This window comes from Gadus macrocephalus, chromosome 3, assembly GCF_031168955.1.
Source record: "Gadus macrocephalus chromosome 3, ASM3116895v1".
NCBI classification, from domain to species: Eukaryota; Metazoa; Chordata; class Actinopteri; order Gadiformes; family Gadidae; genus Gadus; species Gadus macrocephalus.
Window position 1 is genome coordinate 8,702,524 of NC_082384.1, and position 27,618 is coordinate 8,730,141.

General features: G+C 44.2%; 2 protein-coding genes across 5 annotated transcripts in view; both read left to right on the forward strand.

Moving 5' to 3' along the window:
* The first annotated feature begins 2,790 nt into the window (after nt 1-2,790).
* Nucleotides 2,791-13,268, forward strand: pgm2 (phosphoglucomutase 2). The gene is made up of 13 exons (XM_060047036.1): nt 2,791-2,987; nt 4,433-4,600; nt 4,942-5,133; nt 6,002-6,085; nt 6,196-6,389; nt 8,028-8,217; nt 8,470-8,567; nt 8,943-9,123; nt 9,394-9,487; nt 10,130-10,259; nt 10,681-10,873; nt 11,424-11,557; nt 12,489-13,268. Exons 1-13 carry the CDS (start codon nt 2,934-2,936, stop codon nt 12,589-12,591), a joined length of 1,815 nt encoding a protein of 604 aa, XP_059903019.1. The 5' UTR covers nt 2,791-2,933; the 3' UTR covers nt 12,592-13,268.
* Nucleotides 13,269-13,412: 144 nt separating this feature from the next.
* tbc1d1 (TBC1 (tre-2/USP6, BUB2, cdc16) domain family, member 1) overlaps nt 13,413-27,618 on the forward strand; it is a 38,783-nt gene continuing 24,577 nt past the window's right edge. The window contains exons 1-2 of one of the 4 annotated variants that reach the window (XM_060047032.1): nt 13,413-13,760; nt 14,474-15,121. In XM_060047032.1, coding sequence (XP_059903015.1) covers nt 14,519-15,121 — 603 coding nt within the window. In that variant the 5' untranslated portion in view covers nt 13,413-13,760; nt 14,474-14,518. Of the gene's footprint in view, nt 13,761-14,473; nt 15,122-16,896; nt 17,408-27,618 lie in introns of those variants that run through there. The other 3 variants (XM_060047033.1, XM_060047034.1, XM_060047035.1) reach the window with 3 other exon arrangements.

Consider the following 27,618-nt stretch of genomic DNA (forward strand, 5'->3'; position numbering starts at 1 on the left):
ACCTCCAAACGCAACTACTTAGACAATATATGTAAAGTATACTGGACAAAGGGTGTGATGCAAATTATGAAACTGTTTTCTTAGGAGACTTAAATATAGACTGGAATATGAGAGACTGTCCGCTTAATACACTACTTTTTTTTACCAGATACATGTAATTTATCATAAGAAGTCAAGAAGCCGACAAGTTATGCAGCAGAGCGGATGGAGTCAAATCCTCAACTTGTATTGATTTAAGATTTACAAATGTTTCTGAGCAGTGTTCAAATCTAACTTCCATTCCCGTAGGCTGCAGTGATCACAACCTTATCATTTGATGAAAAGACTTAAATACCCAAGGGGGGTCAGAAAGTTATTCAAACAAATCTTTAAAAACTTTAATGAATATAACGAGTGTAATGAAGTAAGAGAGGTTGACTGGTCTGAAGTTGTGCAGAAGGAAGACCCTGATCTTGCTCTGCGTGCGTTTGACAGTTTATTACTCCCAATCGTGAATGAACAAGCTCCTGTCGGGAAGTTAACGGTGCGAAACACCATGTCTCCCTGGTTGGATCTGGAACTTTAAGCACACATGATGGAGAGGGATAGAGCCAAGGCAGTTGTAATACACTCTGGTGGTGAACGAGAATGGAGTATGTATCGTAAACTAAGAAACGTTGTAACAATGTTGAATAAAACCAAGAAGAAAATGTATCATCATAAGATAATTAGTAATATAGATAGCAAGACCATGTGGAATGTTATTAATCAACTAATGGGGAAAAGTGGTAGATCTACACCGTCCTTCTTAGAGGTAGAGGGACATTTTATCCCCAAACCAGATGAAATTGCTAACTATTTAAGTGTTTATTTCAGTGCTAAAATTCTGAAATGAAATAATGGTATGAAGGTAGAAAATACGTGTCTAGAGTTCTCATCCAGGCTTAACTTACCTACCACACGTTTAATATCCCTACAGCTGTATAAATTGATATGAATGATTTATCTTTAATTCTAAACAATGCATCTTTTGCTATGTACGCAAATGACTCAACCATTTATTCAGCAGCGTTGACACCAGGAAATCTTGAAAAGGTTCTAAATGTATAGCTAGTGCTGATAAGGATAAGGTGAACTGATAAGGTGCTGATAAGGAAATAAAACATAAATAAAATGGTACTTAACATAAAAAAAACAAAATGCATAGTATTACACTCTTAGCCAAAACTGCATTTAAAACTAGATGACAAAGAAATCGAACAGGTCACAGAAGTTAAGCCACTTGGTGTGCTGATTGAAAGCTGAATGACCTGGACTAGTCAGATTGATGAAATGTTGAAGAAAATGAGTATAGGGATGGCTGCAATTAGATATTGACATAATATCTAATTTTGACATTACCAGGATGCTTAATTAAACAATTAATGCAAGCTTTAGTCCTATCTCAGCTTGATTACTGCACAGTCATATGGTCCAGCACATCAGAAAGTAATCGTAATAAGCAATAGCTCAAAACAAAGCTGCTCATACAGTGTTCAACTACAGAACTAGAGTATGTGAGATGAATTTAAGTTTTTCGACAGCCACTTTTTCGACACATTTTCGTGTAGGCCTACCAACTTTGGCAAAGCGGAGTTGTTCGACCTCGGGTGAGCACAGGTTGTTTACTTTAACCCCCCATTGACTTCAGTTATAACAAATCTTCCCTCAATACAGGGGGGCGAGGGGACTAGATCGGGCTATCTAGTTTGAGGTCCCTGGGCTGCTCTGATGTAGACTTTTGATTAATTTTATAATGGAAGATAATTTGAAATAATCGTATTTGTGCACCTACTACAAAAATATATATTTTTAAATGTCAAGGTTTTCTAAAACGTTTAAGTTAAAGCTATACTGTACGATGTGAGAGAGCTAGCATGATTTGAAATTTGCTTCTCTTCGGAGTTCCGTTTAACTCCTCCCCCACCCTTCAGGACTCCCTGCCCCAACCCCTCGACACAGAGCCGTGCACGAGCGCTAATGCTGCTTACGGCTTACTTCAACGGCAACCATTGCGTCACTTTTCAGGCCATTCAACTCCCTCAGCTGTCGCCATCGCTGAAAAGCGAATCCAATATTTATTCTCGTTTTTCCTCGAGCATTCTCCAACTTTTTTTTTGTTGCTGCCTTTTCATTTTCTGTCTTTCCTTTTCTTGCCTTTTTAAAAGGATGAACCGGGGCAAGTAACGGTGGCAGTGGTAACTTCTGTTTTTTTTCTTCCATCGCGTTAACGTTGTAGGCTCACTAGGTCTAGTCCACTGTCATGAACTACTATGATAACAACGCTTTCTTTGCCCTCCGTGAACGCGCTCAGGCCGGCTCAGGCTCGTACACAGAGGGGAGAGAACGCGCAGGCTTGTGATTGGTTCTTTAGATTCGGGTACAATGTCTCCGATTGGTAAGCATTTTAACAGGTAGATACAGAATTCGTTTTTTTTTCGCTTCTTTTTCATTGCCCATAAGTTATTTATTGCTGTCAGGATGTATAAACCAATTTCAACAACATATTAAAAAGTGCATATCACTGAAAATCGTACAATATGCCTTTAAAGAGCCATCTATCCAGGCGGACCGTATGGATGCTTCAGGCCAAATAGTCAAAAAGTCAAATTAGACCCAAGTACCGAGTTATAGAAATGTTTGGTAAACGCGTGATCGTTCAGGTTTGACAATACAACCCCCCTGACTTGAATTCGCTTCGGTCACAAGACTGGAAGAATCCCGTGAATGACATAGTGGCGTCCTTTATCCTCTGGCTCCGCCCCTGCGTGCATGCGTAGCACGTCGACGAGTCCAGGAAGCTTGCCTGTCAGGTCAGGATCGCAGTTTCTTCTTCCTTCCACAGCAATATTCATCAGCACGTATTCACAACACTCAACTGAGTAGCAACAGTACCTCAAACAAGTGAGACAAACATGGAGAATGGCAAGTTGGACCAAGATATCAAAACCTGGCTGGAATATGACAAGGTAGGTGGAATGACAACATGTTCCCATGAGTTTCTTTTAGTTTCTTTTAGGCAGTGTATTCGCAGATAGTGCAGGGATAGTTGCGTGACTCTTCACGCTGTAGAGTTCGTATTATTATCATCTATAATAATACCTTGCATTTACATTACGTGAATATAGGCGACGCGTACTGTACAGGGTTACATCATTACAATGCGATATCTGGCAGACATTGTACTTCAATGTAGGCTTGTAATCATATAATTAAATATAATTCTAAATGTATTTAATTGTATCTGCTTATATACAATTATATACAATAAAACAGACAATGGATGCATGCAGTGGCGGTTCTACAGTAGACACATTTTACTAGGGGGGCCAGTGTTTAACCAGAGGTGCACAAATAAAATGGCAATAATGATACTTCAAGATTATAATCTTTGTTTTAATTTAAAATCATCCAACATTTAATCTGTACAAGAGTTTATTACTTCACCAGTCTGTATTTGTCTGTCAAACTATTTTAAATTGAATTTTTTTTTGTACAAGCGTGCAAGAGAGGTAGGGCCATAACAAATGAAAAAAATTAAAAATACAGTGCAGGGTACAAATAAAGTTTTTCAATTTGGGAAAAAATCCAGGGTTCAACAAAGTGCAAAACAATGTGCCATTTCCTATTTATTTTAACAGTTTCAGTGTGGAGAAACTGTGTTCTTCCATTTTAGAAAAACTCCCTGTTCTACAGTTCTTTCGTCATTTAATGATAGCTGCTAGAAAAAGTAAAAAACGTAGGGGCATGCATTACATTTTGTTGCATAACCATCCCTCCCTACTTAACATGGGCAGATAGCCTACTACTCTTTACTCATATGTATTTGTTATCCCAATGTAACAGCCATAACATATGAAAATACGTGGTTAACATCACAACATTGTGTAGCCTAGACCTAGCAAGGACACTGACATTTGGATACTCGCTTCTGCTTCGATGAGTTTGCTTAAATATGATTAACTTTCTAAATATATCGAGACCAGACATTTACAAACTTAATTTCATTATCAGTGTGAGGAACTACAGTAGCATGGTTATGTGCAACAATAACAAGTCACTTACTTCCGTAAAATCAGTAAAATCGTAATTGTTTTATTTGGTCATCACGGGGGGGCCACAGGGGGTGCCAGGGACATGTCTACTGGGGCACGGGCCCCCGTAGGCCCCGGTGTAGAACCGCCATTGGATGCATGTTCATGAGCCTTATAAGCAAAATAACGTGCTTCTTGTATACAATGAATGGACATGAAAAGATTGATGCAGCATGCTTCCAGGCATCTGACCACCCTCACAGGGTCATTCATTGCGTTAAGAGGACAAGGGATGTCCCCAATTACAACCAACCGTCATGGGAGCCCCTTAGGTGGTCTCAGGTCAAACCCGTTGATTGTGTCATGTGCTTTGGTGACAGAACCCTAAGACAGCAGCCCTGGTGAAGGCCCTGGTGCAGGAGGGAGCGCTGGAGCAGCTGCGGAGATGCTTCTCCTCGAGGATGGTGTTTGGCACCGCGGGCCTGAGGGCCGCCATGGGGCCTGGGGTCTCCTGCATGAACGACCTCACCATCATCCAGACCACACAGGTACACACACACACACTCGCTCACACACGCATACACACACATCTCCAAGAAACAGTCAAAAGAAACACTCACACACCAAGGCATTAACAAGCAACATCAAGCATAGCATTCAACTTACCAAATAAGCATAGATCCTTACCTTATTTCCCCCTTTCTTTCTGTCTCACTTGTCTGTTTCATTTTTTTTACATATTTCTTTGCCAAGGTGGCAAAAATAAACGGAATTGAAAATGAAATAAATACATGAATACATGAAAATCGAATACATGATAATCTCTCTAAATTGATTTAATATGTATAAATATAAAACAATATCCTACCTAAACGGATTCACCTCCCAGGGCTTCTGCGGCTACCTGGAGCAGTGCTTCCCTGACCTGAAGGAGCGGGGCGTAGTGATCGGGTATGACGCCCGCGCCCACCCGGCCAGCGGGGGCAGCAGTAAGCGCTTTGCCAGCCTGGCTGCAGCCGCCTTCACCAGCCGGGGGGTTCCTGTGCACCTCTTCTCTGACATCACACCGACCCCCTTCGTGGTGAGTCATGGCAATGCATGCCACGCAAACGCATCAGCCGACCCTGACACGCGTCAGCGCCGTGGCTTTACTGGGCTCCCGTGGACGAGGCAGGGCAAAGGTTGATCATGTTGAAACCGGTTTAGTGCAGTCGGTCGTTTGTCGCAGTCGGAGCAGGGGTTCCATGCCTCTGTCTCAGAGCTCTCCTCGGGGGATGGGTGGGGGTGCTGGTGTAACGGCAGTTGTGCAGCTCCACCCAACCCCAGAATGGGTTTGGTTGGACTCGGGCCATGGTTGGCTTCTTAAACTAGCTACCAAGTACCAACCACACACTTTCCACAATTAAATATAAACGTTCCATATCATAAATGACTATATATCGTTATTTCCCTTTGTTCATTCAGGCTGATAACATGCTGATTATGGTCAAGAATGTGATAGAGCAGAAGCAAAAGATGAGGCATGTCATATCATATAGAACAGGGAGAGCAGGTAGTTTAAAGGTTGGCATGGCGATAGGGTCAAACTACATCCAAAAAACATGTACTTCTTCAGTGTAAATATTGTGTAATACACTCTACGCACAGAGACCTATTGATTCCAATGCACAAATTATATTATTTTATTTTATTTAAAGTGTGCAAAGTGACATAGTATCTCTTAATTATATCATTGCCTATGCAAAATATATTCTAAACAGACAGACACTCAATAGTGTCCATGAAAAATGTAAAAAATATTTAACTAAAGTCAGTAATTTCATGCTCTCCATCTACAGGCAATTCACTTTTCACATAGGTTCCTATATGTTTGTCATTTTCTACCAATGGCATATTGCATGTACTGGTAAGATAAAATATGTAGGATAACGTTCTCATCTGCTGCCCAGCCCTTTGCAGTGTCCCACCTAGGTCTGTGTGCTGGAGTCATGGTGACCGCCTCACACAACCCTAAAGAAGATAACGGCTACAAGGTCAGATCAGAAGTCGCACTAACCAATCCTCCAGTAGCTACAAATAGAAAATGTCCCTCCTTTAAACCATTTTTATCCTTTCTCCTCCCCCCCCCTGATGCACCCCACAGGTGTACTGGGACAATGGTGCCCAGATAGTGCCCCCCCATGACAAGGGCATTGCCCAGGCCATAGAGGAGAACCTGGAGCCCTGGCCCCAGGCCTGGGACACGGAGAAGGCCCTCAGCAGCCCCCTGCTGAAGGACCCTTACCAGGACGTCCACGAGCAGTATTTCAAGGCCATCCAGCAGCACTGCCACCACAGGTACGACTGCAGCCCGACAACCCTGCTGAACCCTGGTTCAGAATCTCAGCAGCTTTTATTACCCAATTTATACAGCTGTAGGGATATTAAACTTGTGGTGGGTACGTTTAAAGAGCTTGATTTGAGTGACGAGTAGTTAGGAGGTACAACGGATGTTTCGGTTTCAGACATTTATTGCCGCTGTACACACATGAAGGGCAATAGGACATAAGGCTTGACTGGTTTTCTATAAAGGATTTAAAGATGTAAATAATATAAATAATATACATTTATTAAACTAAATGTAGGTACCTAAACAACGAATATTAGTACTCTAACCAAGGGGGTGAGGCGTGGGCTGACAGGGATTATACTAATTTATTAAAACCAATACTAATTTATACTAATATATATTATCCCGGGAGTACTGCATAACAGAAACATAACAATTATATAACATAATATAGAGTCCTGTGGCTAATTATATAGCTGACGTGCTGGCTGTAGGCTGGCGGTTGTGGCAATAACAATGTCCAACATCGTCCTTTTCCTTTGGGGTATTTATTCCAAACGCATTGCAAACATCAGGTCCATCAGTTGGACATTGTTATTGGCACAACGGCCAGCCTACAGCGAGCGCGTCAGCTAAATAATTAGATACAGCACTCTTACAGCTACAGTTAACACCAATTATATCTGTAGCCCCAAGGCAAACAGGCAAGTCGAGCTTCTACCACATTATACATGCATATACTCAAGCACATCCAATATACAAATACCCATTCAAGGACCAACAGCATGTGAAGAAAGTAGTAAACAGACTTTAACTTGTACAACCATAGGTGTGTATCTGAATCACAGGGACAGAGGGCCCTCACATGTGGACTGTTATGCTCCCAGACAGAACAAAGGACCTGGGCGGGTTAGAGCATCCCCTTAACTAGGAGGTAGTGAGGTCAGGTGAGACTGGGCCAAACCACGGAGGTATGCGGAGAGTGGCTGAATTAGTATGGTTTTATTCTGCACTAACCTACACCACCTTTTAATGTGTACAGTATAAAAAGTGAATTAAAGTGCATGTGTGCCACTAGCAATGGTTCACATAAGACAGAGTCCGGGGGGGTCTGGTGGAAAGAGTCTGACTGCTTTTGACCAACAGGTGACTGGTTAGAGTGGAAATGTGTAAGATTGACCCCCTCTCAGTCAGTAGGCGGTGTAGATTCAGAATTAAAAAACAGTGTTTTGTCCGCCTTAACTAGCTGAGCAATTGTGTGACGCGCGGACTAGCATAGTTCAGCCGGCTGGATGGCGTTCCTTTGAGGGATTTTGAGATTGACGATAGTACCATTACTGTATACAAGGAGAGGTACAGGGTTACCCGCATTTTTATTTGTAGAATATATCGCAGTTATTTCATTCTTGGCGTTATTTAAACCCCTATCGATCAGCATTGACTACAGATCTTTCCGAGTCATTTTAAGGTGTGAGCCTGTTAAAAATGCTAAGAGACTTTAACCCCCAATGGCTCTGATTAGTTTTGCGCGAATGGACTCATTATGTGCCAACCATTGTGAGAAAATGTGATTGTAATGATAGTTGCATGAGCCCAAAACCTATTTTATTTATAAACATTTTATACTTGCACTCTTCTGCTCACAGAGACATCAACAAGAGTTCAGAGGTGAAAATCGTGCACACGTCTGTGCATGGTGTCGGCCACACGTTCGTCCAGGCAGCGTTTAAGGCCTTTGACCTTCGACCTCCCTTTGCCGTAGAGGAGCAGAAGGACCCTGACCCTGAGTTCCCCACCGTCAAGTACCCAAACCCAGAGGAGGGGAAAGGGGTCCTGGTACAGACGCACACACACACTTACGCACATAATCTCTCTCACACACACACACACACATACATAATCACTTCAACACACACATATAATCCCTCCCACAAACACACACACATAATCACTCACACCATCTTATCACTCAAAATCAATAATTGCTGCAAATCAGAAATACACAATCCCACATGGCTGCAACACACACACATATGGTGGTACACAGTTGTGGTAGGGTGGTATGAAATGTGCTCTGTTCGTTTGCAGACTCTGTCGTTCGCCCTGGCTGATAGAGAGGGAGCCAGCGTGGTGCTGGCCAACGACCCAGACGCTGACCGCTTGGCCATCGCTGAGAAACAGAAGAGGTGCGTTTATTTGTGCATCTGGTGTGTAATGTGTGGACCTGCCTTTAAGAAGTGTGTGCTCTACTGTGGTTTAAGGCAGATGCACCTGCCACACTCACAAGTTGTTTGGCAAGATGTGAGTGTGTCTGTGATTGGTCGAACACAAGCACCAAACTGCTCTTTCAGTTTCATCATTTAAATAGGCTAATCCTCTTTTCAACTCCATTATGAACCTTTAATGAAACCCATGACCTGTAACAAACACACAGCTCCGATCACGTCATCGTCACTGAAGTTGTGTCGCGCCGCACGCAGCCTTGAACGCAAAGTTAGCATATTGTTGAAGGGCTCCGATGCCTTCTCCCTCCGACCGCCTGCTCTCCCTCCCCTGTGCAGCGGTCAGTGGCGGGTGTTCACCGGCAACGAGCTGGGGGCCCTGCTCGGTTGGTGGATGTTCCGCTGCTGGAAGAAGCTGAACCCAGAGCCGGCGGCGGTGAAGAGCGTCTACATGCTGGCCAGCACCGTCTCCTCCAAGATATTAAGAGCCATCGCACTCAAGGAAGGCTTCCACTTTGAGGTAACATCGATTCATCCGAAACAGATGAACACCTCATACCGTTTATAGGGAATATGTTAATTCAATATGTTTTTTTCTTTGGTTGATTATCAGAGTTGCATGTTGTGGGATAGTCATTCTGTCTTTGTATTTGGTATTTAGAAAACGTAAATTCATTCATTTTTCTGCATATTCTTAACAAACTGTTAAAGCAGGCATAGATGAAAATGACGTGTCATGTTACCACTGAATGTCTGGTCATGGTTCTGGTATAATTTCCTGTGTGGACAGGAAACTCTGACAGGATTCAAATGGATGGGGAACAGGGCCAAAGAGCTGCTGAAAAATGGAAAATCTGTCCTGTTTGCCTTTGAGGAGGCCATAGGTACACACACACACACACACACACACACACACACACACACACACACACACACACACACACACACACACACACAAAAGCTCTTTCAATAATTGTTCCCATCAATAATTGAATTAAGAATACCATGAAAACCTTCTAAGAATCCCCAGCTCTCAAAACTCTGACCATGACACATCAAATAATTACCTCACTCCTTCCTATACCTGCTATAGCACTATATTTGGTAAATAAGAAAGGTTGAGTTTTGGGCGGGAACAAAACGTATGGTTTATGTTAAACCCTATCATTGTAAAATCATTTACACAGTACCAAATAAAACTTGTCATGCGCCAAGTAGTTGAGATCTGCCGCAAAAGATTACAACTGAGTCCTGACACCATGCGATCGATCCTTGCCTGCCATGTTCATAGAGTTCTGTCCTTGACAAAGCATCTGCGGCTAAAAATGTCCCACCTTTGAAGAACTCCCCTCAAAGAGCCTGTGAGCCTCTGAGTGGATGTCTTTTGCCTCCCTCAGGAAGGAGCTAGCTGGGCTGCTCAAAACACACTCGCTTGTAACATATTCGCCTTGATCAATCTAGTAGATGTGTGTAAATATTGACCCAAAACTATGTGCGTGTGCGTGTGCGTGTGTGTGTGTGTGCAGGGTACATGTGCAGTCCATGGGTACTGGACAAGGATGGAGTGAGTGCTGCAGCCATTGCAGGGGAGATGACTTCCTACCTGGCAGCCAAAGATATCAGCCTCTCCCAGCAACTCACCAGCATCTACGAAGAGTAAGACACACACACACACACACACACACACACACACACACACACACACACACACACACACACACACACACACACACACACACACACACACACACACACACACACACACACACACACACACACTTAAAATACTTCTTATGTATTGTATTGTACTGTAATTATGTATATGTATTTATGTATGCACACAACCTTTATACAACCATTTACATTTTTGGTTACAAGAACAAACAATGAAAAGTATAAAATAAAAGCCTTCACATAATGCAGAGTAGCAATAAGAAAAGAGTAAGAGATTTTCTTTGTCCAAGTGGTTATAATATTAAAGTACATAATACCAGAGGTACTTACAGTACATTAAGTATTTTGAGGTTTTGATATCCATCGTCAACCCCCCCCCCCCCCCCCCCCCTCTGTTCCCCAGGTACGGCTACCACATCACCAAAAACTCCTACTTCATCTGCCACGACCAGGAGGTCATCCGCAGCCTCTTCCAGCGCTTGAGGAACCACGGCGGCCAGAAGGACTCGTACCCCAGCGAGTGCGGCGGCTTCTCGGTCACCTCGGTGCGCGACCTGACCACCGGCCACGACAGCAGTCAGCCCGACGACAAGGCGGTGAGGAGGGGATGCGCCATGAGGGGATCCACACAACGCCTCATACGTTTAGAGATTTGGATCAGTGAGCCATTGCTTCGCAGTTGCACATATATCGTTCACTTGTCTCTCTTTTAGATTCATTATGAAATCAATATGTTCATACTTACATTGATACTAGCTCATTTAAGATATTTGGCAGTGTTATTTTTGACACGTTACATTTAAGTTTTAGGGAATTTAGCTGACGCTTTTTATCCAAAGCGCCTTACAACGGCTCATAGACACATTCTCACACCGACGGCGGAGTCAACCATGCAAGCGACAGCCGGCTCGTCGGGAGCAGTTAGGGTTAGGCGCCTGCTCAGGGACACCTCGACGGTTATACAATAAACAAGGAAATCAGAATAAAACAAATCTTCAACCAATCAATCGACACTCTTGGGAGACCCTTGGCTAGAACGCATAGTCAAAGAGGTCAATGGCAGAAGGGTCCAGTCCTCAGAACTACATTGACAGACCAGAGGCCAGCTCAATGACACTACCATGCGTGTCTCCATGAACCCACCAGGTGCTCCCCACCTCCAGCTCCAGCCAGATGATCACCTTCTCCTTCTCCAACGGAGGCGTGGCCACCCTAAGGACCAGTGGCACGGAGCCCAAGATCAAGTACTACACGGAGCTCTGTGCTGCCCCCGGCAACAGGTGAGGAGGAAGGAGGCTGCTTTCCAAGTAGCTCACACTCAATGGGTTTACAGCTAGATCGGAATAAGCCTTATACCGATTTTGCTACTAGAACGGACCGTGTCAATTATCTGAACGTGCATGGCATTTAAGAGATCGGATAATGGCCGGAGCATGTCTGAATCCGCTACCATAGGTGTCGCTGTAGCCCTTTCAACAAGTGGTGATAGAGCCACTTCCGGTTGACCTCTACGTCCCAGCAACAACCAACACAGGCGGCGTTCGAGAACGATGTTTTCAGTAGACAGCGGTCAGTTCACTTCGGGTCCGTGTCTTTCCGTTGTTCCGACCTCTCGGCCGTTTGCGGACTCCTCCGGCGGCGGCGGAGCAGCGGGAGGAGTCCAGTCGGAGGAGTCCGCATACGGCCGAGAGGACGGAACAACGGAATGACACGGACCCGAAGTGGACTGACAGCTGTCCCGCACACGGCCACAATCCCTTTCTCCTCCATGTGGCGTTTCAATCTGGACTTCACTGAGTCAAAGCCAAAGTTCCTTCCCCCCCCCAATTCCTTCTCCACCATGGTGATCGCTCCCAGTTCAATGCCCCTTCACCGTCCAAGCTGTCTGTAGAACAAATGTGTCTCTCGTCTCCCTTTATAGTCTCACCCATGGTGTTTTCTTGGTATTTAACTATGGCAATAATGACCTCACAGTAGTTTCAGATTTGCACGTAACTTTTGAAGTCGAAGTCTTTTCCCCAACAGAAATGCCTGAAATGGCTGTGTATTTTTGAAATTCTCTGTGTGTTCACCCTGGGAGCTACATGCAGATCCCTTGTAGTGAAGCATTGTCTCAGAAGGACATGGGATAGGCTAGGAATCCTTCCTAAAAACGACTTATCCCAATAGATGACTATTTGACTCTTGCTGTCTCTCTCCCCCTCCGCTCAGTGACGTGGAGCAGCTGCAGAAGGAGCTGGACAACCTGGTGGACGCCCTGGTTGAACACTTCTTTGAGCCGGAGAAGAACAAGTTGCAGCCAAAGCCAGAGTAGCACTATAGCTGCATACATACAATAAATAGCAGACCAATAACAGCCTAGACCGATATTTTGAGCCATGTCTGAGCAACGGATTCTATGTATTATTTTAACATATTTGGCTTTTGGTGAATGATGTATTTTTCAGCTTTGAATCGGAAGAAGCGTACTCGCAGAATTCCCTGGGTTAATGAGTAGGCCTACACTCTTGGTAATGGCAACATTCATTCTCCAAGGTCAACCCATTCTGAGCACAACATTCCAGTGATGGTTAGTGTTTGGATTTTGTGATGGGATATATAAACCAAAGCCCCTGCAAATACTCTTGCTTTTCCAGTTTTCCAGGGAAATATATCAGCTGTATTCAGTTTGAGATGTGTTTTTTTTTACTTTGTGATACAACTGAAAACAACATTACATTCTTGGGTAGCTAATAAATATAAATATAGATATAGATATTTAAAATAAGTTAATTAAAACATAGTAGCCTTTATTATGAATGACACGTATTGGATAAGAGTGATATATGTGATGTGAATGGGTTCTGCAGTCATTCGAGGAATCATGTCTTTGTCAGCTTAAAGGCTTTCCTGTCTAATATACGATCAGCATTGTTTGTCAAATGCATATGCTAAATCTCAATTAATACTGATATTTTTTACTTACCCCCATTAAATGTGCTCAAACAACAAGTAGCCTACTGTACTGTATACTTGGATTTTTGTCACAAGTCTCAAAGTGCTAGACTGTCTACGGGATAGAAGGAGGAAGAAAACTCGCGATAGACTAGTTATTAGTTCTCATCTCGCTGCTGCACCCATGTGGAGGAGGGTGTGATGTGGGCAGAACCAGGTCCAGGGCAGCACCTTCACTACGCACTCCATCAAGGGGAGGCACTGGGAGAGGAAGCACGTAGTACAGCAGCAGCGGTCCACTTTGGTCTATTGCATATCTCCTATATTTAGCTCCTACCAAAGAACGGACTGGACTCGGAGAGTGTCGCTGTCTCGAGTTCGGCTCCAGCCGCGTGAAAACATTGACGACGCGCTGCAGTGTGGCCACGCTTTAATGTCAGGGGACTGTTCCTGGAGGAGTCCTGGGAACTAGCGGCTATCCTCCTCCCAAAAAGGCTGCAGGGGACAAATAGGCTAGAAGAAGAGGTGCCCTTGGCTGTGAGTAGAAAGGTATAACTCACGCATGCAGGAGTCGCTTAATCGTTACACGTCTAACTCACTTTATTGTTTGGATGTCATATTGTGAGTACAACTACGGTAGTACTTGTTTTTTGTTTATGTAGAACAAGCACTACCATAAATTGGCATTTGTTTCATTCAGTGATAAAAATGTGAAGTTATGCCCTTTTCATAGGCTCATTTGTGTTGTGCATGCTATTGATATTTAATCAAATGATTGGAGCATTAAAATGCTGTAGGATCGTAACAACTGCACAGCTACTATCGATTCTTGTTTTTATGAGTAACTTGACAATTTAGAACCACTTTTTTTTTTGTAAATATGTGTAGGTCTTTGTGTGGGGCGAAACTAAAGCACACTTTTATACAAGTGGACAGATTGATTAAGTTTGCTAAGTTTCGAACTGCGTTAAGTCATGTTTTTCTGTACAGCCAGTTGTTGTTTACCGAATGTCTCCTTGCGCTGCCCTTCAAATGCCCATACTGTGGCTGCTTTATTGAACGCATAGCTCTGCTGGTGCATGCACCTTTGGCATAATGATCCTAGAATGCCTGAACCCCCTTCACTGTGTGCTTCAATGTAATTTAATATAAAGAGGATCACGTGATCCTAGAACTACGACTGCAACCCTCAAATGGATGTAACTCTTAACAGCTTTCAAAACTATCGACCACTAAATAATGTGTCTGTGTCGTCATGGCAGGTGATTTCTCCCCAACAAGCCCCGTCGTCTGCAGCCTCAAACGGCATGGAGGGTATCTGCTTCGAGGTGAAGCCGACAAGGGATGAAGCCCTGGTTCCACACTGCGTCCAGAAGCCTCCCTCCAAGCGCCGCTCGCTGCCCTCCATCGCGCCTCCCACGGTGGTCACCTCACGCCTGGACAAAGGGCGAAGGTCTTATCCCAGGGCTCGGGGGGAAACGAAGGAGGTCCCGGCGGAGAAGGAGGAGGAGCAGGAGATGCGCTACAGGCTTGCCTTGGTCGGTTCTTTGCCGGTGCATCCTCTGACCACCATGGCCATGCTGCCCTGGGTTGTGGCCCAGATCGTGCGGCCCGGACCCGGGGAGCGGGAGTGGGGCCGCGAGGGTCCGCACGTAGGTGGACATCAGAACCCCCCGAAACGCAATCAGTCCGTCTTTCTGACCGTGTCTGCGTCGCGGGTGCAGTGCGTGTCGGCCTGGGCCGAGGGGGCGGCGTGGGACCCTCTCTCCCACACGGTGCTGTTTGAGTGTCTCCCTCACAGGGTGACCAAGCTGATCTACAACAGCCAGGAGCCCAGCAGCTTTGGCTGTCTGATCCGGGATGGCCAGCACTGTGCCTGCTATGTCTTCCAATGCCACGACAGCACCAGGGTACCTACCCCGTTGTGTGTGTGTGTGTGTGTGTGTGTGTGTGTGTGTGTGTGTGTGTGTGTGTGTGTGTGTGTGTGTGTGTGTGTGTGTGTGTGTGTGTGTGTGTGTGTGTGTGTGTGTGTGTGTGTGTGTGTGCGCATTACTGATGTTTTAGTAATTAACTGCGGTAAGTAAGTGCAGAGAAACCGCAGCAGCCCCGTTTCCTTGTACTTGTTTACTGGGCAGTCCTAGCCTCTCTGATAGGCTGCCCTTGACTTATGATCCAAAGGCCACGTATGTATATATGTCTTTGATGAGAATCGTCAGTTCTAAAAAGGTACAGGCTTTCTGTACAAAGGGCGATACTCGTATTGCATACTAGCTTGAGGAAGGAAGGAGGTCAGCCAGGCATCTACCTCTTGGAAGTTGACAACAAAAAGCTGTGTGTGTGTGTGTGTGTGTGTGTGTGTGTGTGTGTGTGTGTGTGTGTGTGTGTGTGTGTGTGTGTGTGTGTGTGTGTGTGTGTGTGTGTGTGTGTGTGTGTGTGTGTGTGTGTGTGTGTGTACTCTAGTCTGCATGCTTGTTTGTGTGTGACCGCAACAGTATTTATTGTGGTCCACAGCAAAGAGAAATTCGACACTGTGACCTGGTGCCACACTGTGACTCCTAGCACCATGCTGCGAGACACAGGCACACACACTTGTCTCTGAGCATTACGCTGCTAGCCTTTTATATCTTTCCCCTCTACCCTACATGGAATGCTCTACCAACTGGCTAAGCTGCAGCTGGTGCCCAAAGTCAGGCCAACAATATTTGGGAGCCTTTTTTTAATTGCTCCCCATGTCAGACATACTCAGGATGCTCACCTGACAGCCACAATTGGAGGCCCAATTATGGTTAGTATAAACGAACAAACGACTGAGAGGAAGTCTTCTTAGCACTATCTGCCAGGAGGACCTTGATGTTGAATAATTTGGCCTTATTTGTCAGCTGTTAAGTCAATTGAATGGCAGCAAAGCCATTCGAAATGTTAGCAGGTATTTCTTGTAAATCAAACTGAGTACACACCACAGTGTACAGTTTTCTAGTCCGTGGGTATTTGTTTGTGTCTTTTGTAACTGAGCTGGTCAATTATAAACTTTAGCGGATGTCGATAAGATTACCTTGGAAACCACTTCCACTCTCTGTGTGTGTGTGTGTGTGTGTGTGTGTGTGTGTGTGTGTGTGTGTGTGTGTGTGTGTGTGTGTGTGTGTGTGTGTGTGTGTGTGTGTGTGTGTGTGTGTGTGTGTGTGTGTGTGTGTGTCACTGAGTGAAGCATTTCTCTCCTGAAAGAATTTGGATGATGTGAAGCATAAGGCACACTGAGTATGCCATAACTTGGTGTTGTCATTAGGCCTTGGATGCCTTGGTGTTTACCCTGATATTTCCATTGGACCGAGAACTTGACCTTATTAGTGGCCAATCTTAAATTTCTATACAGCGATAAAAATCTAGTCTAACCAAACAAAATCACTAGCTTATTGCTACACAGACTACATGAGCAAAACAAACATAATTGTATAATTTAGCTAATTTTAGATAATTTCAATAAAAATGTATAATGTAATGTTTCTCTTATCTTGAATTTGAGCTTACCGGTTACAGTAGAGCAAGATAATTCTGACTTCATCGACCACAAATAGTAAGACCATGCCCTTGTCACAATACGTTTCTATACCCACCACCAGGTGTCGCCTTGGATCTGTCAATAATTGTCAGTATGTTATGTTTTTGGTATTGTCAGTGCGTTAATTACATTTGTAAGTGGTTTTAGAAAATCGTTGCCGAAATCTGTAAACAATACTCAGTATTGCTTCAGATGTTGGGTGGGATAGTATTGCCGGTTATCTCTATCAAAGCAATCCCTCCCACTCGGGTACGCCTAATGGAAGGCGCCTCCTAGTAGCTGGGTCAGCAGAGGAGCGTCCTGTGGGTACTAGTCAGCTTCCAGTCGGTCATGCCACAGACAGCCCCGGGAAACACCGCTTACAATATGTCAGATACATGTCTAGCTTGCGTACACTTTAAACTATTTAGCGGTGGTCTGGACAGGTCCGGGTCTGGAACTGTTTAGCCCCTATCCCATTGTAACTTCGGCGGACTTGACAACTGGCGCTTTAGGAAGTGGAATCCACTTCCCACTGGTTTGAAAGTTGCACGCCACTTCGAGAAGCGCCCATAACGCTCCGGGAAGCTTTATGGCGGATGGAATGAGGGCAAGACTACAGAGATTCAGTCTATTCACTACCAAGCCTGTGCAAAAAGATGTAAGTGGGGCTATGTATTTCGACATGGGGATTTGGTTCCTTAATACAGCAGCCAGGGCAGGAGGTTAATGCTAGATAACGGTTAGCAAGAGCGAAGTGAACCGAACGTGTAGTCTTACCGTGAAATCTCAACAAGTGTCACTTCTTACTCTGGCTTAATTTAACTGCGTTAACGACACTCTTTGTTTCTTCACCTAAAACCTTGTGATTGACATTGGCTTTATTTGTATGGGGACGCATACATGGGGAACTTCACGTTTAGGTTAAATACGTTGTAAGTACCTGATTACTACGTGATGTAGAAAGGATTGCAACCAAGACGCTCCATGTGTGGACTCTTGTCTGAAATGGAAACGTATCTTGAACTGAGCGAATCGATCAGTTCATGTTCTGCCAGTTGTCCGGCTATGAGCACATACATTCAGACCGGTCCCACCGGTCAGTGATTGGCAAAACCTAGAAGTAAGCAATAAAACGTGTCCATCTGATTATAATTCATACCCTTGGTTTAGGTCAATGCCTGTTCTAAAGCGTATGGGTTCACTCCACAGCATCCACTGTGTGGTCAATGTTTTCATAGTTGGAATTAAGCTTACCTCTTCTACCCCTTCAATTTCACCACGTTTACTTGATGTCTTGATTTTCAATTAGGTGTTTTTCGGATTTTGTCCAACACAAGGTTTAGGGTTTTTAAGATGACAAGCATTCTGTTTTACCTAAGCTGGGTAACACTTTACAATAAGGTATGCAAAAACATGGGTAGTTACTGAGGAATAACGACTGATGAACGACCAGGGCCCTAACTGGGGACCTAATGGGGCCCTAAGTGACAGTTATTCAGTAACTACTGAGGAGTTACTGGTAAACAGACTAGGGGACTACTTTATTCGTTATTGATTAACGAATGATGAACGACCAGGGCCCTAACTGGGGTCCTTAGTGACAGTTATTCTGTAACTACTGAGGAGTTACTGGTAAACAGACTAGGGGACTACTGTATTCGTTACAGAGTAACAAATGATAAATGAATGGGGCCCTAACTGGGGCCCTAACTAGGCCCCTAAGTGACAGTTATTCATTAACTACTGAGGAGACTATTAAACAGACTAGGGGATACTGTATTCCTTAATCATTCTGTGAATTAGCAAACTGACCAATTTATTATGAAAGCAACTGAATTTTCCTGGGATTAACAGGAAACAGACGGGTTGATTGTCATATTTTAATGTTACAAGTGGTTGCATTAGTAATGTTAAAATCTTAAAAGCAATTGTCCACCACTGCAGGGCATGCTTTATCCTGCCGCCCTTGGTTTAAAGCGCTGTCGAGGGCTAGCTTGGGTCCGACACTCGATCGACTGGTAGAGCTGGATCGGACTGATGATCAGTTGTTACTCATTCACGAATCATTCGTTCACCAGTAGTGAAGCTTTTTTAATCATTCGTTCACCAGTAGTGAAGCTTTTTGTGTACCTTCATGTAAAGTCATGCATCATTCTGAGTTTTTACTCTTTTATGAACCATTCGTTCACCAGTAGTTGAGCTTTTTGAATCATTCGTTTACCAGTATTGAAGCTTTTTGATTCATTCGTTTACCAGTAGTGAAGCTTTTTGAATCATTCGTTCACCAGTATTTAAGCTTATTGAACCACAATACAGTATCCCCTAGTCTGTTTACCAGTAACTCATCAGTAGTTACTGAATGACTGTCACTTAGGGCCCCGTTAGGGCCCCAGTTAGGGCCCTGGTCATTCATCATTCGTTCCTCAGTAACTACCCACGTTTTTGCGTACCTTATTGTTACCATAAGCTGTAGCAAGTGTACTGTATGTATGATAGGGGACTGTGTTTCTGTGACTCATCGCAGTGTCACCACCATTGTGCTGGTGAGAAGTCCAACGGTAGAAAGGGAGGTGGGGTTTGTGTGTTACTCATGTAATAGTGTTTGGTATTCTTCCTAGTCTACTTGAGTTCTCTCCTTCCTGTCATGGCACATGGATAATCATCACACATGCAATGTGTTCAGGCCAAACAATGTTTAATTTCTGTATTGAGGGTCCGCAATTAAACTTGCATGTTGGGGTTTTTAACCCTTTTAACGGTTTGTTTGGATAGAGTTGCTGATGTTTGTGTTATCCAGGTTGATGCATGAGTTTAGTTGTTTGTTTTTAATCATGTATCTTAATAGACTTTGTCGTCGTCGTTGTTGTTGTTGTTGTTTTTATGTCTGGAGTGGTTAATGACCTTGAAGCTGGCCTACTTTTCAACCATGACATTTCAGCATGCAGTGCTGGTTCTTGTTATTCCCTCTCACGTTGCCCACCCGTTTATTTTCCTTCTTTATAACATGCCCTCTCACCTCTGTTCATCTCCCAGTCAGGCTGTGCTAAAAACAGGCCAGTTACTGTACAAGGCTATACTATGTAAACTTACTATACTAAATCAGTCCAATTATCCTGACTACCCCAGCCCGTTTTATTTTTCCTTTTCTTTCTGTCAGCTATAAACGTATTTGTATTCATTTTGAAGAGCTTCACTTCTAATCGTATCTGTTCAAAGTTATAAATAATTATAAATAATTATAAATAATAATTCAAATAAAATAAATAAATTCTCCTGTGGTGGCCAGTGGCCCACCTCTGTGATTTCCAGTATTTTGTCCTGAACATCCCCCTCTTATCTTGTTTGGTATGGCTGAGCCCTGCAACAAGTCGCCTCATTGTATCCCCAAGCTCACATTTCAGAGAGCCCGTCACCTCCCTGCCTTCTCTTTGTGCCGTTAAATGGTCCGCGTCTCATGGTATGACGTCGGTGTCTTCGACTTTTGGTGGCTGCTAAACCTTTCTGCCACCCTGTGAGGGGAGTCATAATAGGACTGCACCCTGCTGGACAATTCCCATGCTCCCCAAACACTCCCTTATCCTCTCATTAGATTTAAGACATTCCTGTTCCCCTGGGCCTTTCTCAGGTCAGGCCAGTCCTGGTGGTAAGTCTCCTGAGCAGGCGGGACCTTGATCCTGGGCTCGGCTCCACTGGGCCACATGACCATGGGAAGTCCAGAATTGGGACTTTCAGCTGACTTCTGGTTGTTTATGTAGTGGTTTTCCCCTACCCCCCCCCCACCCCACCCCCTGAGCTGTTGGATGTATCATTGGCTTCGCTAGCCTCCTTTGGAGCCCGGTCTGATGCCCCAGTGTGAACCATTAGCAGGGTCACATGGTTGGTTCAGTCATGGACTCTGCCGTTATTAATGTGCATTTAGGGAGGTGACTTTGACTGCATTGTCTCCCTGCTATATCAATTGGTACAAGTATGTCAATTGTTAATTTTTAATTAGCTTTTTATGAACAAATTCAAACAAATAGTCTCAGAAAACCATCTAAATGTTTTACTGCTTGCATATTATTTTGGAAATAATATACAGTGTTAACATACACGTACACAATGTTTGTTTCAGTTTCTGAGCAAAACAAAACTTTTTGAATCCTCATTAAAACAATATTTTAAACAATGTTGAATCAAAAACGAACCACAGTCCACTAGGGCTGCTTATCTATGTTAATTGAACTTTCCAAAAATGAGATGTATTCTTTTATGTTCTTTCAAGAGTTTTTTTTCCAAGATTAGGCCTTTATCAGCTGTTTAATAATGTTAATCATTCCACATAAGTAGCTGGCAGCTGCAGCATTCCTTACAGGCCGGTGTATGACAGTGGACCAAAGCAGTATGTATGCAGTGCAACCATCTACACGGCCCATTTAACGTGTGGCTTCTTCATAAAGCACTTCCACATGTTACCATGTATTCATTCCATCTAGGCAACGTTGTAAATGATCCAACAGCACTTTTGTCAGCTTCCCCTTTTCCAGAAATGTATCACAGCCTTTTTCCTCCAGAGTCCGTTGCTTTATTTGATTGTATTGAGCTCTGCTGAATCAGCATAATGATGTTGGTTGTGAAAGCCTGAAGGATTGTGCAGCGCTGATGGGATGTTAATAAGTAGGGCCCTGAGAAGCCTCTACTAATGGTCCTCCACACAGGCACAAACCTAGGAGGAGGCTGAGTTGTAGTTTGTTTTGCTGGGTGCGTTTCCAGGTAACGTTTTCCTTTGGTGTAACTTCCTCCTTTCCTTGAGAGGTGAGTGCAACAGAAGCCCCTTTTTAATACCTCCAGGCTGCCAGACAACATGCCCCCCCCCCCCCCCCCCCCCATTACAGGCCTCTGCGTAAGGCCACTGACTTCCTCTTTGAGGCCAACCTCATCTGAACATCGGTTGACTTGGAACAGGACAATGTATTCACTGTCTTTCAGTAAGTAGCTTACCGTTGGAGCAGTGAAGGTTTGCCAACGTTCAACGACTGCATTTTTTGAGATGGAGTCAAGCCTCCATTTCATCCTGGGAACAGAGAGCTACGGTGTTGTGTTCATGTGAATTTTGGGACCGGGTGTCATTAGGTTGAAGGTGTGTATGCTGCTGGATAGTGGGCAGGCTTTCCCCTGATGCTGGTGAAGTTTGTTACCCTCTCCCACCACCAGCTATAGTCTGTGTAGCCCACTGGACCATTGGAAAAGGTGGCCGATTCCTACAGTGGGCATATCTATCTTTGTGTGTTGTGTTTCTTCCTGCGTGCAATTCAAGGTCATTGCAACCCTGTTACACTGAGAACCGGTAAGTGGGCTGTGTAATGTTCTGTGTTGTGATGCCAATAACGGCACAAACACGCAGCCTTAGCCAGTGTTCGGTACGGTTGATTGTTATCCCGAGAGTTAAATGTCCAGAGACTGAAGCCAACCAGGTAGGAGGAAGTGCAAGAGGTAAACAAAACGATGTTCGTGTCAGAAGACAGAAGGCAGATGGGGCCTGCTGTACACATCCAGAAGGACTGACCTAAAAATCGGGGAGGGGGTGGATGCACTGTTGATACACTGGGCCCCCGGGTGCGGGCAAAACTACCCGCTACCGTGTGGAAGGAGACGCTGTGTGCAGTGGTGGGGAATGAAGGAGCAGGACATGGTATACTATAAAAGAGGACAGCTTTAAAGAAACAGCATCAGAGTGATCAAGTAGGCTTAAAAAGAAAAGCTGTTCCATTGGAGCTCCGCTTGTGTTGGGTTACAAATGGACCTACAGGTTGAACTAACCACTCTCACCTGACTCATGCGGATGTTTGATGTTTAGACTTTCTTGTAGGTCTAAGGTGTAGGTGGTTGTAGGTGGCGGTGGTGCTCTTTTAAAAGACCAGAAGTGTGACTATAAATATTGAGCTTGCCCTGATCAGGGAGCCATAAACCTAGGCCTGCTTTTAGCCTTTTGACACAATAATTGTGGGCTTACAGGTGTGCTGGGAAAACAAGCTGTTGGCAGGATTTCAAGTTTGACTCATTTGTTGTCACAAGTGCACATTCTGATGCAGCGCAATACCAAGTCCCTGTGCTGCCAATGCCGGTTTTTTTATATTCGAAATGTGGTGCTCAGGTCAGCACATTTGGGTTGCAGCTGGATCTCTCCATAATGCTGTTTTATCTCCTCTCACTGTCGTATGTATTTACCAGAATCGTAGCCCTTTGGTTGACCTTAACAGGGCTTTTTGTGTTCCTGTTATTCCTAAGCTCCTTGTACCATCCATCATCTCTATGGACATTAACTGTAGACGCTGTCCAGATGCTGTGTGGAGAAGAGTATTATCCCTCTCTGCCAGCATATTCAAGCCTTGAGTTCTCTAGAAGATAAGATTGAACATTTTATAATAGTTTGTATATGAATACGTACAAACTATACTGTCTGTTCCACCCCCACAGGCGCTGTTTTTGAACCACATGTACTGATGCATTGTATCTTCCTGTTCTTAGAATGGTGGTCACAATGCTAACAAACTCAACTCTTGTTATCAATGTGAAGGCAAGATTTTTTTTACGGCTCAGGCTATCTGAAGCCTGTGCGTTGTAAAACAGACAACTTCTTGTGTTGTTTGGAAAGAGGTATGATGTAACGTCCTCCTCCACCACCACCACCCCTGAGATCGGCTGGGTTCGCCTTGGCGGTTGGTGCAATACTGCAGCACAAAAGGGCCTCAGTGTTTGTCAGGCAGCTTTAACAGACAACAAAGTTGGGCCAAACACACCTTATATCCAGGCAAGACTGAGCAAGGACGTTGCACACTCCCCTATCGGAGCCTCTGTAGACCTAGTGGCAGCTCATACGAATGACATCACCAGCATGACTCAACCACTAGCTTCTGCTCCCAGCAGCTACTTCCTGGTTGGCTTTTATTATTGGGTGCCTTGGTTTGGAACACATCCAGAATGGGGTCAATACCGCTTCTAGGCCACTGGGGATTGGGAACCAAGTCCATGTTGTAAAAACGATGGCTAAAACATTAGGAACATGGTTGGTTGTACATAGTGGTCATTTGTGTATTTGATGTGATGTTACTTTACAGTGAGCAGGCATTCCAATTGAACACTCTTAAACCCCTTTGTTTTGGAACGCTTGGGCTACAGTGCATGAAAAGAAGGATGAAATGAGTTGATAGATGTTGAGTTGGACAAAATAACAATGCCATGGAAAATCGACTAGGAAGGGCCAATATTGTAGAAGAAAGTAGTGCATAGTATTGACCCACATATCTTAATGGAGTTGTTAGTTCCTCATGTCCTTTTGGATTTCGGCTAGGCCTGCCGTTTGATATTTGCTTTTGGACCAAAACAAGCAAAGATTCTTTCTTTGTTCCACTCACAGAAAGGTTGCAGTGTCAACGTTGCAATGGGACGTGGATTACACATCCCGTTGTCTGTCTGTCCCTCTGCCTGCTGAATTTAAGCCCAGATGAACAAAGCGTGTCCCTGCATGATCTGCTCCTCTGGGTGTCTGGTCTACCTCTCTGCCTCTCTTCCCTCAGCTCTCCCCTCTTCCGGTTGTTGGTAGTGGCTGACATTAGGTGGTGGAGGAGCTGGGGGAAGGCTGCATCCCATTGCTTTGGTTAACTGTTGATATATTTCAGGCAGTAGGCCTCTTCCTTGTCTCTTCTTCTGTGAGGAAAAACCGGTCTTCAGGTCTTCAAGTGTTATTTATTCTCGCAAATCTGACTTTCGATTACTAATCTGAAGTCTGCTGAAAAACAAGCTCAAATCTGGGTGAATTGAGACTCTCTTTCTCTTTTTGCTTCTTATTATTTTCTGCCAATTATGTTGCTGGAACCTGTAATCTGTAAGCGTGTAATCAGCTATTAACAGCAGACACAAACCCTCCTAGCTGTGTTAAACAGTCAAAAAGGTTTCAAATCAACACCCTGTAGACTGGCCAGTGTAGGAATACTGGCATACAGTTAATAGAACTCTGAAGCTTTTTTAATTGCGCAAATCAGTTTCTCTTCGTTAGAATATCTCTGTGATGAAATGATATACGGGGCATATATCCGTCCCTTCAGTTTCTGGTTTCCGGCCAGGCCTTTGTGCCGTGTCCCCCAGGAGTTCTGCTACAACATAGTGGGACTGCTGGGTCCGAGAAGAGTCTAGTTGGTCCCAGCACGGGACATACTGTAGGCGGATCTAAGCAGATGTGTCATGGTCAGAGTTTTGAGGGCTGGGGATTCTTAGAAGGTTTTCATGGTATTCTTAATTCAATTATTGATGGGAACAATTATTGAAAGTGTGTGTGTGTGGGTGTGGGTGTGGGTGGGTGTGGGTGGGTGGGTGGGTGGGTGTGGGTGTGTGGGTGTGGGTGGGTGGGTGGGTGTGGGTGTGTCCCCATGGTGTATCAATGTCGACATACACTTGGGAACTCTCTGGGGTGACCATGGAAAGGGCTGTGTTTCACCCGTGTCATTTCCTGTTTCATAATGACTAGTTGGATGCCGGCAGGAGCTAATGCTGTTTCATGCAACTGTTGTAATCTCGACTGTGGTCGATGACACAGCTGATGTGAATATTTTGATGGGTGAGAGTAGTCTCTTTGTTGTATAGAACAGTATTGGAGTGATGAGTAACTAGTGATTATTGTTAACCTTCCCTTGCTTTCCTTTATTGCCCAGTGACTTCTCCTGGTTGGTTTGGATCAGCAATGCATCATGCATGAGTTTTATATTGGTGATGTCTGGGTTAGTATTTCACTCCAGACATAAAGTATGACGCGTGTGAGTTAACGTTTGTTGGCGTTGTAGAAATTGAAAGTGACCCGACTATAAATCTAGACACGTAGCATGTGAGAGGGAAAAAATAAGTAAAGTAAAGAAATAGGAGAAGTGGAAAAGTCTTCTGGACTGAGATATAGGCTAGAGTTTCCGCATCTTTTATTGTCCTGCTTTTCTTTAAGACTTTCTTCTTTCCAGAATTTTCTGGCCGGGGGGACCTTCCCATGGAATACAGAACCTTATTGTTGGTAAAAAAGGACCGAAGCCGGTTGAACTACACACACATCATTATAATTCATAATTATACTACAGTATTGTTGAGTACTTGGCTCTGATTGGTCAGCGACATTCCAAGTGTGTGCAGTCATTTACATTCGCCTGACACCTCGGCCATTTGACAGTTTCCAAATCAGTGCGGTACAAATCCAACATCACGGTAGAAAGCCTGACCAGATGTTTCCCTGACAACCCAAAAACAATATGCTCAAAGCACCGTAGAATAATATTTGATCTTCAGCTGATTAAGTTGATTAAACAAAAATATTGTTATAAAGTAGCTAATATCAGGTCATTGTAGGTTACTGTGGTATAAGTGGAATAAACCATGTGCGGTACTAAGTGGGGCGTTCCCCATCGTAGTGCTGCTCGATTATGGGAGAAAAATCATAATCACGATAGTTTCATCATCTCATCTCATCGTCATCCGCTTATCCGGGGTCGGGTCGTGGGGGGAGCAGCTCAAGCAGGGGGCCCCAGACTTCCCTTTCCCGGGCCACATTGACCAGCTCTGACGGGGGGATCCCGAGGCGTTCCCAGGCCAGTGTTGAGATATAATCTCTCCACCTAGTCCTGGGTCTTCCCCGAGGTCTCCTCCCCACTGGACGTGCCTGAAACACCTCCCAAGGGAGGCGCCCAGTGGGCATCCTTACCAGATGCCCGAACCACCTCAGCTGACTCCTTTCTAAGTAAAGGAGCAGCGGCTCTAATCCGAGTTCCTCACGGATGGCTGAGCTTCTCACCCTATCCCTAAGGGAGACGCCAGCCACCCTTCTGAGAAAACTAATCTCGGCCGCTTGTACCCGCAATCTCGTCCTTTCGGCCATCACCCAACCCTCATGACCATAGGTGAGGATAGGAACGAAGATCGACCGGTAGATCGAGAGCTTTGCCTTGCTGCTCAGCTCTCTTTTCGTAACAACGGTAGTTGTTACGATAGTTTTGGTCAATATTGAAATCACGATTATTCAAACGATTATTTTTCAGTTTGAAAACATGATGTATTTATTCAGCATGTCTCTCCCAAAAAACAGTTTGTAACTGAGAACTTTGAGATTTCGCCTTTAAAAAAAAAATACACAAAATTGTCAAAAATAAAATAAAAATGTGTAAAATAATGTATCTATATGTATCCAGCTGTTTCTATACTTTCTGCGCTTTCTATAAATACTAAAAATATAATAATCGAAAAATCGAATATATTATTGTTTTATTATTAGATTATTATGTTTTTGCTCGTTTGACGCTAAAATTGAAATTGAGATTGAAATTTGTTTAATCGCCCAGCCCTACCCAATTGTCCATTTCTTTCCCAAAAAACAGACCCATGGTTTATTCCTTACTTTTATCAGATATTGCTCCTTTTAGTAACACAGGTTTATGTCGAAGTATAACTAGGATGTCAAGATATTCAAATGATCATAGTGACAGAAAGCAAGGGGCTCTTGGCTTTGTTTGATGGTGTTTGTTTGTTTGATGACTCGGGTTGAAACGACATTGGTTGAATGATTGAAGAAAAGGCAGGTTCCAAGTTCAGTGTCTGAAGTTAAACTCCCTGCTTATCCCAATTACGAGTATTTGTATAAACTTAATTATCACTGTGTGGTTTCCTGCGCAATGTTGTCTGATTTGACGATAGCTAAGCTTTTTCTGGTCAAGCAGTCGTGCACTGATACACAGGTGCACGCACACGCACACGCACAACACTCCCTATCCCCCTCATGTTTTACCAGTTTAGCCACTGTTTTGCAGCGGGCATCTGCTGTTATTCCACCTAGCCCGCTATGCATCTGTAACACTGATGGTG

What these genes read in the sequence shown, in the direction of transcription:
- pgm2 (XM_060047036.1), top strand. Translation starts at nt 2,934, where the DNA reads ATGGAGAATGGCAAGTTGGACCAAGATATCAAAACCTGGCTGGAATAT. An exon ending in GTCAGCCCGACGACAAGGCG is followed by an intron (nt 10,874 to 11,423) that starts GTGAGGAGGGGA and finishes TGAACCCACCAG; the next exon opens with GTGCTCCCCACCTCCAGCTC. An exon ending in TGTGCTGCCCCCGGCAACAG is followed by an intron (nt 11,558 to 12,488) that starts GTGAGGAGGAAG and finishes CCCTCCGCTCAG; the next exon opens with TGACGTGGAGCAGCTGCAGA.